Source organism: Drosophila subpulchrella, unplaced genomic scaffold (assembly GCF_014743375.2).
Source record: "Drosophila subpulchrella strain 33 F10 #4 breed RU33 unplaced genomic scaffold, RU_Dsub_v1.1 Primary Assembly Seq354, whole genome shotgun sequence".
In the NCBI taxonomy this organism is placed as follows: domain Eukaryota; kingdom Metazoa; phylum Arthropoda; class Insecta; order Diptera; family Drosophilidae; genus Drosophila; species Drosophila subpulchrella.
The window spans coordinates 6818150-6832766 of NW_023665577.1; the positions used below are offsets into that span (position 1 = coordinate 6818150).

At 40.2% G+C, this 14617-nt stretch overlaps 1 protein-coding gene across 1 annotated transcript; it reads left to right on the plus strand.

The window, feature by feature from the left end:
- The first annotated feature begins 12657 nt into the window (after positions 1-12657).
- LOC119560192 (procathepsin L) lies at positions 12658-13731 on the plus strand. The gene has a single exon (XM_037873556.1). It carries the CDS (start codon positions 12670-12672, stop codon positions 13684-13686), a length of 1017 nt encoding a protein of 338 aa, XP_037729484.1. The 5' UTR covers positions 12658-12669; the 3' UTR covers positions 13687-13731.
- Positions 13732-14617: the final 886 nt, after the last annotated feature.

Below are 14617 nucleotides of genomic sequence, written 5' to 3' on the forward strand. Positions count from 1 at the left end.
TAATTTACCTAAAGCTCGATGCGCCGGTAGCATCGGCTCCGCAGCTCCGCAGCTCCAATTGCTGATGTTGCCGCTGCTGCTGCTGCTGTTGCTGTTGCAGCTCCGGAGTAAATGCGGCAGCTGACCTATTCTAGCAGTCAACCATAAATCCACACTGATGATGTACTTCATGCTATTGTGCTTTGGAATTATATCGCATATTTTTGGTTTCTATTGCACATTCCTTGCTGGCAGGCCACACAAACACTGGCACACACGCAAGCACACATGCACACATGCGCACGTTCGGGACGAGGGCGGTGTGGGCTGCGGTGGGCGTGGCCGGTGCACAGTATCTGCTGGCACGCCATTTCATCATCATCAAACGGCAGCCACAGTGGCGGCTACAACTGCGACCTGGCAAGACGGCATCCGTTTACCCACCCGAACTTCCCCCCGTCCCCCACAGCCCCCCACCCAGAATTGTCCCGGTCTGATGATATGCAGGGGATCCAACAGCGGGGGGTGGGGCGGACAGAGTGACTGACTGAAAGCCTTTCCCCCCAACTTTGAAGCGCACGCCAAGGAATTCCAGCCTGCATATTGCAGCCGTATCATTGCCCGAAACTAAGCGAAATTGCTCTCCACCTGATCGCCTTTAATCACCCAAAGACAATTGGGAACTGCTTTTAAAGTAGGGTCTTGACTTCTAGCTAAAAGTGCTTTAAATGTGTTCGCTCTTCAAGGAACCAAAGGGATATTGGTGGGACTAAAGGCTAATATCAAAGCGTGTTCTTTTACTCTTCTTTATACTTGTATGTACGCAGATCAGATTGGTAAAAAGCTGCCATGGGAACGATTTCACAGTTTTACCTATTTAAAAATGCTAAGACCCTAAAAGTTCTAAATGAATCTAAAATTTATTGTGTTAACCATAAACATTGTGATTTTGGTCAATTCTAAACAGAAACATTTACTGTATAATTAAATTAATTCATTAAACTAAGTTCTTTACCTTAATTATTAATCATTCCTAAGAATACCCTAATTGCGACACCATTACAAAAGCAACAAAATATTATTTCAACGTCGCCCTTCAGAGCGATAAAACCCAATTTTCAAATACATGCAATTATGTTTAGTTTCTTTCCCGGAGATACAAAGGTCCGCCAATCCAAGCCAATCCCCTCCCATTTCTCCGGTCGCTCTTTTGTGCAATTTTGACCGTTCGTTTTGCAGCGATTTGTGTTTTATTTCCGCTGTGTAAATCGCAGTTACAAATGCAAATGTAACTAAACCAATAATATTTTCAACTCGAACGGGGGAGACTGGGCTACTAACTAACAAAACGGTGCAGCAGATGTGCCAATGCACCGTGAAGAATTTTCAATGGCTTGCAAACTTATCAGTGTGAATAAAGAAAGAACTTAAAGAACTTAAGAGAAAGTTGATCAAAAAATTGTATTACGCATATATTATCAGCAAGAGAAGACAAAAAAAGTATTTGGGATATTTCCGGACCCATCTTCGCGGTTTTATTATGCAGCAAAGGGATCAGCCCATACTTGTATATTTTTTTTACAAAGGGGGCATAACTGAGTACATGCGACTTGATTTTAATTTATCTTTTTTGAAGAGAATTAGATTATTCTGTTACGTTTTGTATAAGAATTTGTTAATAAATATTCAATGAATGAACAAAAAAAAATTGGGTTCCATTGCATTGATTATAACTTTTATAAGCGGCCAACAGTCAAAACTGGCAAACATGTACTTACTTTTGCTCCCCACTGTATGTTCAATCATTTCCCGCCTAGTTACGTAAAGACTTATATTCTATTCAAATGTAAGAGTCTTTAATTTAATTTTTAAAGAACACTCTAAAAATACTTTTAAGTTTACATTTTAAGTCTTACAGTTTAAAATGTTTACATTTTATGCATCGAAAGACTGTTGAACCTTGATCTTTTATCTAACTTTTTAATTTTTAAACCCAATTTTTTTGTATGACAAATCGGTAAATGTTAATATCCAATGAAAACCTTCTGAATTTTTTTTCTGTGTTTTCCTTGCTATTTGTTCAACATGACCGAACAGATGAAAGTGAGTGGGGAAAGAGGAAAATGGGATGGGGCGTCAATCTGCAACATTGCTTTTCTATATATGACCAGCAAGTCGGTTGCATTTTTTAGCAGCGCGAGTGGCGAATTCGCGCAGCAGCTTCGCCAATTCCAACACCCTTGCTAAAGTTAATTGCCGTGCAATTTTTGTATGCATAAATAACGGTAAATTTGTTATACACATCATTTTGATTGCGCTCGCTAAATCATCACAACAGCAGATGACGAAAAACATTTGCTGGCCCCGTGGCCAAATGCGCGGAAAAACACTCCAAATGACTCACAAAAGGATAGAAAAAACAGTAATATTTATTTATACGAAATGTGCCGGCGAAACGAATTTTGATTTAAATCAAATAAAATATTTAAATACCAGAATGTTAGCCTCCGCCAAATGAATAATGGGAAAATATTTTCGCAACTATGGGAGGTCGGCCGGTCCTGGAGGACGAATGAAATATTAGCACAAGCTTCGAAATAATCGTTTGCAAATTTTATGTTGTATTTTTAAATGCACAGTATTAACAGCATTTGCAGTCAGACACAGGATAGTAAGTGCTGTTGTTCAATCAAAATGCCGAGTGGTAGTTTAAATAATTTTTAAAGTCATTGTATATGATTGTTGCTGATAAATGAATGTTGACATTGGGACTAGACAAGATAAAGTATATATTGAGAAATGAATCACTATTTCAGATGTACGATGTAGCAAGAAGAAATAATAATTAAAAACGAATGTCCTATATTTTTGAATATAATAAAGCAGACGCTTCTAGTAAAAACGAAAGCTGCATTGATTTTTTGATGAATCATCGTTAGGCATTTAGCAGTAAATGATAACTTATTTATACAATTTTTGAAGGCATCAAGCACAGGACAGAAGCGGAGCCGCGCTGACATTTAATCTTATTGATTGATGACAGACTGTCAGACGGTGGCCCCAAGGAAGACCCAGGAAAATAGCGACGACAGGCATGGCAATCGCACTTAGAACTGTTTGCAATCCCAAAAAGCGACAACGAAGTGCAACACATTGGCGGATAAAGAAGCCGCGGCGGCAGTACCAAGCCGAGCATCAAAAAACATTCCACAGCCATAAAGACTTAAAACACAGGGAAAATAAAATGTGAAATTCGCTTGAAAACAATTTTTATCTTAAAATGGGCAATTAACTCGACCAAAAAAATAATTATATTAAAATAACTTTTTATTTTAAAATACCAGAAAATATCTTTGGCTGTTTTCTACATTAGGTAATATTAGTTCTATTGACAAGCTGGCTTGCACTGATAATGAAGCACACAATTTTGTTTTAAATGTATCTAAGCTTCTCAAATGGGCAAGCTGTATGTTCCGACATTTCGTTCATTGCATGAGCATTTAATTCCTCATTAGAGGTCTTAATATGTCAAATAGGTAATAGGTGGTTTATATTTCAATGATTCGAGTGCATATTTTCGGCGAGTGCACTTGTACACACCATGCAGACTGGCAGCTGGGTAAAATTCATCTGTCATCGCGTGTGTAGCGCCAAAGCTTATGACGTTAATCCTTTAAATGCGCCAAATGCATGCAAAACTTTCCAACTGCAGCCCTAAGAGTATGGCGTATGTGTATGTACTTCAGCTGCAGAATCGTCAGCGGCAACGACAGGGGCTGAAGCTTTCGCAAATTGTAGAAATTGTATGCCTCGGCATGTGGAAGGGCGGGGAAAGTCGGGCGGATGCGGGGAAAGCGCTGCCAAAAGTGGGAGTGGTGCTGGAGGTGTCAACTTGTGTGCGGAGGTTTTGTATCTGCGCGACAAAATCAACCAACCGAAAGCGTTCAATCATCGTTAGTTACCATATTCCGCGGCAAGCGGCCTCCCAGCCTCCGAGCATCCCGACTCCCGATCCCAAAAGAGTGACGGCCCAGGTAAGCCGAGTCGTAAAATAAAACGCACAAACAGCCCCAGAAATAGAAGCGAAACTGAACAGAAAAACAGAAAAAAGAGGAAAATAACGTCGGCAGGATATAGCCAAAGTTGCAAGAGTTGCCAAAGAAGAGCTGCATATTTTTGCGTTCGTTGGCATAAACTGGGTTAGATCGCGCACTTAATACAAATTCATGAATATTTTATAGACGTTCCGTGCCGGCTAGGATGAGTGGTGAAAATGTGAGGAATGGCGGAGCGGTGGATCCGCGTATGCTCCCTTTTTTTTGGCTTACTTCAATTTAATGTAATTAAACGATGCTTAGAGGTTTCACGTAATCAAATTCAAATTACAAATGCCAAAAGAGGACTCCGAGAAGAGCAGCCATTTGCTGCAGTCGTGTGCTAAAACGAGAGTTGACATCAAGAATTTTTGATTTAACCAAGTGCATGATCTATGACAGCCAATGTGTCCCGCACAAAGACAGCCAGCTCAAGAGCGAGCTCTACGATGGGGCAGAGGACCCACAGATGGAGAACTGGAGCACGGAAAAAAATCCAGAAATAGGACTCCGAAATGTGCATTAAATTCTTTTCTTTTTTGGTTTCTAAGGAATATTTAATAGGCATGAAATTGGTATCCACACATTGTAATCTTTGCAAACATTCGTTTTATTGCTGACTTAATATCAAATCATCCAAAAGTATGCCCAAAAGTGTGCCTTAAAAATGTTTACTTCAATTATAAAACAACGAACTCTGTGAAACCAATATATTTAATTTACTATAGAAAGTTGTAATACAAGAGATATCTATTCAATAAATCAACAATCGCTTTTACATTCTAATTTAATTTTTTAGGTATTCTCAATGCACCAGGAATCGCTTTGAAACCTCTCATCTTGAGATTTCAGAGGCACCTAGAGTCTTCGATCTGGATTTTTCCCAATCTAACGCAAATGTTGTATCTTTTTAAAATCTGTATAGAGATCATCTAACCTCCGATTCCATTAGTTTTTTTCCCAGTGTCGTATGACTGCGAGCCGCATTTGCTTGGCTTGCTCGTCTATTGCCAGTCAAGAGTTAACACGAATCAATTACGCAGACACACACACAGGGGCGAATACTTCCCGGAAAACTCGAAAGATGGATGCAGGGACATGGACATGGAGAAGGAGATTCGTATTGGGATAGAGATGGGGACTCAAAGAGACAGTGCCAGAGCTATGGACTGCGGACTGTGACTGCGGACCATCGACTCACCGACTAACTGGCAGGGTGACTGGATGCGAAGAACTTGGCTGGCTGCTGCTGTCAAATGACATTTGACTTGGCTGCTGGGCCAAGGATTTACAATTTAAAGCAAGTGGCCAATAAACCAGATGAACGACCATTCGAATCCCATGCCCCCATACCTGGGGTTTCTGAAGAGGTCCAGAATATTTGACTGACGTAAGTGTATCCCCAGTGTGTGTGCTCTATGTGCGACAGTGCTCAAATGCCGGAAAAGCGCTCAATGCCAAAGCAATTGGGTTTATGGCCCGTGTATGTGAGTGGGTCCGACTAGTGGAGAGCGGTAAACGATGGCCGAAGGGTAATAAAAACCATAATTACAACATAAATGACAGATGTTACACCGTCGCCGGGATAGGTACACACGAGTATATGGTTAGAGCCACAGATAGTAGTCCAAATAAGAGGGGAGAACACATATTAACAGCTATTAACAAACTATAAAGCTCAAATGGCTGGCTATTGTTTCAGGTGATTAAACGACGGCTAATTGATGGCTGCAGCACACAAGGAAAATAATAATCATGGACAGATGGAATACGAAAAACCGAAGCGCAAATGACAGACTCGAAATTCAATTGAAAAGAGGAATATCAACTGGATCCCAGCAATTTACTTCCCCAAGGGGTTTTACTCCCTTTTTGTGACTCCCTTTTACTGGCTTTAAAATTTATCACAGCTTCATTTTACCGATTTCAAAAGTGTACATTTCAAATTCCACATTTATTTATTATACTTTTGAGGACTGTATTATAATTTCAATCAATATTTTGTAACGCAGTGTAGGACACAATTTCGACTACATATATTCTTGATCAGCCTCAAAAGCAAATCCGATTTAGTCATGTCTGTCTGTCCGTTGGTCTTTCCAATTCTACGCAAACTAGCCTATCAGTTTTAAAGCAATCGGGTTAAAACTTTCCCAAATGTCTTTATTCTACTAACGGCAGTGTGTAGGTTGGAACGGACCGGATCGGACAAATTTATCCTATAGCTGGATCGATAAAAATAATGAAACGAAAATATAGCTTCGTTGTTTTGGATCATATTCACAGGGTATAGCATTTTGTACACTTTCAGAACTATTTGCTATGGAATGAGACTTATTTGTACTACCAGTTAAAACTACAAAGTAATAAAATTCCAAACAGAATGGATTTAATAGTGCTCGTAAAGATAAATATTTATAGTGGTACAACCCTCTCATCAGCTCAATAAAGCTTAATCCAAATTTTGATCAGTTTCTGACTGAAGAACTATTATATTAGGTTTTTTGATTTATTCAACATATTTTCCGCCAGTGCAGGATCATCTGAGGCCTGTTAACCTCAGCCACGACCCAGCCAGAACGATTTCAATTAGGATGCGTCGATGTACGAGTATGCTGAACCAAAGATAACTGCGCGATTTTGGATTGCATATAATCAATGCAAATACCCGACAATAGCCAATGGAACCGGCTCGCTGTCAGTACTTTCCCATCTCCACCGAAGTCCTGCCACCACCGAAACCACCGCAGCGGCATTCAAAATAGAAGCACCGCTCGATCCGAGGGCTCACTGCTTTTTGGGCCGGCGGGACTGAGGAGCACTGGGACTGCATTTTGCGTAACTCATTAGGACTTTACCTCATTTGGCGATGGATGAGTGGGCGGACCAGTCGATGGCAAACACCCGCAGCGGAGCAGGAACCGAAGGATGCGACTGGCAGCGATTCCGGAACGGGGTACTGCCGGATTGATCGGAATGGCACTCGATGGACGTAGAACAACCGGAGCAGAGTCTACACTTCCATAAAAGCTCAATCAACTGTTTTCGGAACCAGGTTATATCGCCTTCTTAAACGAATCACTCACATAAGTTATATTTTCGAAAAAAAATAAAAACTGTTATAATTTATTAAAATTATTGATCAATTTTTAATTTTAAATGTCTGAAACTTAGGTTTTTATGAAATAATTCGATAAAAAATCATGAAAATTTAAACTATTATATTATAATATATCAATTTAGTTATATACCATGTTGATATCGATAAGTATAGTTTTTAGGTTTTTTATTATTATTAAAAAGGAAATTTTATATGTGTAAGGATATTGCTGCCATGGTTGCAATTCCATTCATCGGCGTTTGCACATCGTCAGCGCGAACGTCGATGCCTTGCATTGTGAATTTTTCCGCCCACTAAATTGTGGTTAGGAGGTTCAGTCCGCAACACCCACCACGCCCAAACCCACCGCCCCTTTCACAACCCACAATTTCCCATTGCATTGCTGTGTGTATGTCACGTTTTCCACTTGCATGACCACTTCCGCGAGCTTTTTGTTGGTCTCTTGCTGCTGGCAGGATGTCTTGCATCATGGCAGCCCAAACGAGTCCTCCACATTTGCAAAATTAAGAATATGGTCTAAAAATGATGAGCTATTCAGGACTCTCATCAAACGCGAATGTGCCTACCATTCAGTAATTTCGAAGAATGGACAAAGTCAAATCGACAACAAGATTTTTTATTTTTACTCTCATAAAATCTCATTATACCCGTTACTCGTAGAGTAAAAGGGTATACTAAATTCGTCGGAAAGTATGTAACAGGCAGAAGGAAGCGTTTCCGACCCCATAAAGTATATATATTCTTGATCAGGATCACTAGCCGAGTCGATCTAGCCATGTCCGTCTGTCCGTCTGTCCGTCTGTCCGTCTGTCCGTCTGTCCGTCTGTCCGTCTGTCCGTATGAACGCTGAGATCTCGGAAACTATAAGAGCTACAATACTAGGATTAGGCATGCAGATTCCTGAGATTCCTGCGCAGCGCAAGTTTGTTTCAGAAGAGAGCCACGCCCACTCTAACGCCCACAAACCGCCCAAAACTGTGGCTCCTACAGTTTTGATGCTAGAACAAAAATTTTAACTGAAATGTATTCTTCTAATCAATACCTACCGATTGACCTAAAAAAAGTCTGCCACGCCCACTTTAACGCCCACAAACCGCCCACAAACTTCAAAAAATCGTACATATGAACGCGGATATTTCGGAAAATATCAAAGATAGAGAAACGGGATTTCAGATTTAGATTCCGTAGGCTTGAGCGCAGCGCAAGTTTGTTACGCAAATATGCCACGCCCACTCTAACGCCCACAAACCGCCCAAAACTGTGGCGCCCACAATTTTTATGCTAGATAAAAAATTTTAACTGAAATGTATTGTTCTCTTGAATACCTATCGATTGATCTAAAAAAAAGGTTGCCACGCCCACTCTAACGCCCACAAACCGCCCAAGCCTGTGGTGCCCACAATTTTCGTGCTAGATAAAAAATTTTAACTGAAATGTATTGGTCTCGTCAATACCTATCGATTGATTAAAAAAAAACTTTCCCACGCCCACTCTAACGCCCACAACGCTTAAATCTGTCTACCGCCGGTAGGTGGCGCATTTGCTGCTTGCATATCTCCACTTTCCTTTGGTCCCTTTAGCTGAGTAACGGGTATCTGATAGTCGAAGTACTCGACTATAGCGTTCTTCCTTGTTTTTAACTGGTAGAGACAACTTTTACTATGAACTAATAACTTATATAGGTACTACCGAAAGAAAATTTGTATCACTTGTTCGCTTTTCGAGAAATTCGTCAAATAGTCGTTAAGATTATTGAACTAACTTAAATTTGGCATGACCTGGCAAGAAATGTACTACAAATAACTTATTTAAATACTGGTCTTATATAACTTGAAAATTCAACTAATGGAAATATATAATCTTCTAAATAACTGTCATCCACCTTTCTTCATGCTAAAGTCAGTCACTTAAGCAAACATATTAGCCAACTTAGCCAGAGTCCCGTGGGAGGTGGCAACCAAAGTGTTGCTTACAAATCTTGAGTTGGTATCAAATATGTACACACTGGCGTCGTCGATTAATTAACACATTGTCCGCAGGCATTCCACACTAGAAGCAGGTAGTCTACTGAAACTTTTCGTCACATTTAGTGATTAATTTTAATGGCCCACTAACTGAGGATCCCCAAGGACTTCGAGCCAGATCCCAAAACAGAACTCAAAGTTAGAGACTAAGGTAACGGATACAGATACGGAACCTGGCCAAGAGCTGTGGTCAACGTTGATTAGCCGCAATCACTTTGGACTCCGCTGGGACGAGTCGTTAACTGTCGAGAGTGCTCCATCGTCTAGTCGTTGGTCATGCATTTTCCATGAGCCGGCACACGCACTACCTCCCAGAAGCCGAACTAACAGCCGTTTAGTGGACACTACTAGCCTCCAGTCTACACAGAGAAAAAAACTGATCGATTGCCAAAAATGGTTCGATCACGTTTGAGGAGAATACTTATATTTATGATAAGGTAGTTACTTCTCAAAAATATTTTTTAAATATTCTGTTACCTGTTGTTTTGTGACTTCATGACTTATTTCAAGGCATATTTCTCTGTATAAATCTATATGTATATCTGTATACATATGAACTGAAAAACATTTTCTTACTGTGTAATTCCGAGGGAAGTGGCCACGCACTGCCGCAAAAACAAATGCAATCGGCGGGGCACACATTCACCCCCTATTCCCACTCCATTGCGTATCCCATACGAGCTCGTACCTCTCGAATACATATTTAATAGAAAGAGCTTAGACGTGCTGGGTTCTCCAAAGTTAAATGGGGAGTTGCAAGGGAATACGTGTGGGTAGTTAAGCTGATTTCGTTACCTTTGTCTGCTGTGCCACAGAAGCTAATTAGAAGAACATGAATCTTTAACTGATCAAAATAAGGTGAACATGTTGGTATAAATTGTACTAAGAATATAAATTGAAAATGATTTTTTTAAGGTGAGGTATTTGAGAGATGAGAAACCTTTGCGTAACTATTAAAATCCGCTTAGAAGCTTATCTGAAATCAAAGAGTTTTAAGTAAAGTAAAACACAATTAAAAGTTAAGCCAAAAATATATATATAAGAACAGTTTTTACAATTAAATTAAAGTGGATATCAAAATATTACTTCAGAATCTCATTTGAGTGCTGTAACTCCATATCTCATTAAAACTCATTCCAATTCATTAGAATTTGTTTAAATGGAGCTCAAAAAGCAATCCAAACTCGTTTTAAATAAATAACACTGTCTTGTTTAAGCCGTTCAAATAAAATTCATAGGAAATGCTTAAGTTACTTTATTTCTAAGCTCCCACTCGCTCAATTGAATTCTGCTTAATTTATACAATTGCATACATGTTTGTGTATTTTTGTTTGCCTCAACATAAATCTTAACAAAGCTAACAGCAATGCCAACAACAAATGCTGCTAACCATTTGTCAATTTTAAATACATTTATTGTATTTGCATGCCTGTCTAGTCCCCATACAACGAAAGAAAAAGCAACAATAATTTAATAACCCACAAAGCGACAGACACACGCTCGCAGATATATATACAGGCAAATAGACAGACAGACATTCGGGCCAAGTTGCCTTGTTGGCCAAGTGTTGTGTCTATGTATTATTCAAATTCAATTATAAAAAACGCAATAAATAAAAAATGCTTACATGCAAAGGAGATAAGAGATAAAACCGAAAGGGCAGGAGAGTATCGAATACTCTAAGGATCTTCCTGCAAGGGTACGTGTTGATTCCCCAAAGAATATTTAAGCAAATATAAAAGTTTAATGTGCAAAAAATATTTGAAACTTAAAAACTTCTTTTCTATTTCTCATTTTTTAAATTTGGTTTGTATATTGCATAGGTATATAACATATAAACAACTTTTCTTATAAACAAATATAAAGTATTCGTACAAATATTATCAGCTCATCGCCTTTTCACGATGCCAGATTTAAATTTCAGTACAATGATGAATTTCCTGTATTCAATAATTTCTTGAATATCAACAATGCCACAATCTCTGATAAAGTTAGCATACCCTTTTTCTGTGGACCCAAAAACGTGCGGCAAATAGCAAGAGAGGCAAAACCGAAAAGGGAATATTTATTATTTGAAAAATACCTTGAGGCCGTGGCAAACGTCGTGAGTTCATAAATAACATGCGGTCCAAAAATGGACAAAATCAAGCCAAAAGTGCAGAGGGCAGCAAACAGAATTCGATAAGCGATAAGGAGTGGGGTCCCCGAGGCAGCCATACAAATAATAATATTAGTAATAATAGTAATCAATGTGTAGTGTAAATAATAAATAACACCGGCCCGCTGTGGGTCCCAGAAAACGCCGATAAATTGGTAAAAGATGATGAGGCGACGGACGGGACGGTCGGGACCGTCGGTCCTCAACGTCGGATGGCCCATGAGCGATTAGCCCCGGCACGCAACAGCCGTGAAGAGTGCTTACAAAGGTCAAACGGAAGCCCCGAGTACAAACACACTCGGCGAGATAGAAAGCATAAACAACATAAATTTATTTGCTGTTAGCCTAATGTTATTTATACCTTTCAATTACAATAACAGCAGGAACAGGAACAGGGCCAGGAGCCAGATACAGGGGGCAGGGCCAGCGGGTCTGGTTCTGGGTCTCGGCAAAGTAAATAATAAACCATGACCCATCAGCAATCAGCCAGAAAAGAGGACCCCCTGCCCCGCACTATCAAACATAATGCGTGCGCATAAATAACTGGGCCATCTCCTCTGGGCCATCCCCCGCGAAAGGTGTGAATATTAAGCCGGTGGCAGCGCCAGTTCCCCAAAAATTTACGGTCGCCCGTAAAAGTTCCGCTCCAGTCATAACTCAAATTCATGCCTCCCAGGGGAAAGGGCTGCCGCGTTGCCAACGCATTTGATTTTGGCGCCCAACTCAGGCACCAAAACGCCCGACAAATGAGGCAGCCAACCGCAGCAATATAATTCGCCAAATCTAGGGATGCAAAACGACATTAACGCGGGCTCAGCAGCCAAGATTCTCATCCCCAAAACGTGGCGAATCAATCATTTGGTGCGACCCTTTGCCAGGATCTTCGCCTTATATACACCAATTAGCTTCCCCTCAAACTTAAAGGATTGTACGAGATTAATTGCATTTATCACCATTGTTTTAAATGAGCTGTTATATATACGTTTAAAGTTTAAGAAAGTTCCCAAGCATTTTTCTCTTATATTAGAAGAAAAATTTGTACAACAAACCAATTTGACTTATATAAAATAAAGTATATTATTTTTAATAATTAATAAAGAATTCTCCACGTTTGATCTAGTTATATATAAATAAAAATCTTAATTTCACTTTAATCGTTATCGTTTTTCAATTATCAGCTCATACAGATAACCCCACAAATTGCATGCGTTGCACTCGAGTGAAGCTCTTGATATTGCGTTCGTCAAAAATCCGAATCAGTTTAAAATCGACATTGAACCTGCTCAGTTCGCAATGAGTTTTCTTCGGCGGATTGTACTTGGAGTACCTTTCCTTATGCTTTTCCTACAATTTGGATTTAGCGATGTGTCAGTGAGCGATATGGAGTGGGCCCAGTACAAGGATCAGTACAACAAGCAGTACCGGACAACCGACAGTTACCACCGGGATCTGTACAGCAAAAGAGTAAAGCTGGTTGACGAACACAACAGGCTCTATTCCGAGGGTAGTGTTGGGTTCAAGATGGGAATAAACGAGTTCTCCGACATAGATCAGAGTCTCCTCTTCAAGTTTCGTACATCGATCCCAATGCCCACGGAACCAAATTCTGACGGCATTACCAAAACTTCAGACTACAAGAGCTATGACGAAATAACCGCAGGAATAGACTGGCGCCAGAACGGCTATATATCGGCAGTGGAAAATCAGGGCACCGAGTGCCTCAGCTGCTGGGCCTTCTCCACCTCGGGAGTCCTTGAGGCGCATCTGGCCAAGAAAACCTCCAAGTTAGTACCCCTTTCGCCCAAACATTTAGTGGACTGTGTTCCCTATCCGAACAATGGATGCTACGGTGGTTGGGTGAGCGTGGCCTTTAACTACACGAAGGATCATGGCATTGCCACCAAGGAGTCCTATCCCTACGAACCCAAGAAGGGGGACTGTCGCTGGAACAGCACATATAGTGCGGGCAGACTGCGGAGCCACGTGACTCTGACCAGCTCTGATGAAAAGGAACTGGCCGAGGTGGTGTTCAACATTGGACCCGTGGCAGTATCCATTGACCACCTTCACGAAGAATTCGAACTCTATTCCGGTGGCATCTTAAGAATTCCCGCGTGCCGGTCATCCAAGAAGGATCTCACGCACTCCGTTCTCCTGGTGGGCTTTGGAACCGACCCGAAGTGGGGCGACTACTGGCTAATCAAGAACTCCTATGGAACAGCCTGGGGCGAGAGCGGCTACTTCAAGCTGGCTCGAAACGCCAACAACATGTGTGGAGTGGCAACCCTTCCCCAATATCCCCTTGTTTGAATAGATCTTTAACAATAAATAAATGTGTTGCAATGAAATCGAGCGTACATTTTATATTATTATATTAGTATTATAATTTCAGACAGAAATTTTTAAAGTAGTGAAGGAGATGTTTTCGATCCGTTAATTGGAAAAATACCAAAAAAAAATTCTAGCTTCGTTGTATTGGATCATATTGTCTTTTTACTCTGAGGTACAACTCTTTTATACGATTTTAGAGTTTCGAATAGAAGTGCTGAGATCTTGGAAACTATGAAAGATAGAAAGTTGGGACTAGGCATGCAGATTTTAGAAATTTATTTTAGCAGGGTGCCACTCCTTTTCTAACGCCCATAACGCTAGAACCTATCATGCGCCCGCATTAAAACGAAATTATTGCATTCAGTGGACAATAGATTCCGGTAGACCAAGCTTCCTTTTAAGATTTATTTTGTAGGGGCGGTTTTACAATAGAAAAACATAAAAAAAATCAGGAATTTTTGCTTTCTTGTCAAATTTCAAAGACATGGAATATCGTTCAAGTTAGGGACTATTTTTAGCAACGCCGGTATGTATTAGGAGTGTGCTTCAGCGAAAACATTTAAGAAAAGTCGAATTATGTAGGCCACATAATTCAATATGTGGGCAAACATAGGTGTAGGTAATGGCCCAAAAGTTTGTAGAAGACTTTTACTCAGAAGGACCCAATTATCATGGAAAAGTATAAATGGTTTCTGGAATTTTGACTAAGTTAAATTTTGTTTTTGGGTGTTATTAATATCCATCTATATGCCAAAAATTGTTCAAATAAAAAGCAAAAGGCAAATGAAAGAATCGAAGCTGGGTGGCGCAGTGGCGTGCATCTCGATTGCAGTCAACTTAGCTGAGTAACAAGTATCTGATAGTCGACTGTAGCGTTCTTTTCTGTTTATTCATACTAAAATACAAATCA

Coding starts and splice junctions, on each gene's coding strand:
- LOC119560192 (XM_037873556.1), top strand. CDS start 12,670: ATGAGTTTTCTTCGGCGGATTGTACTTGGAGTACCTTTCCTTATGCTT.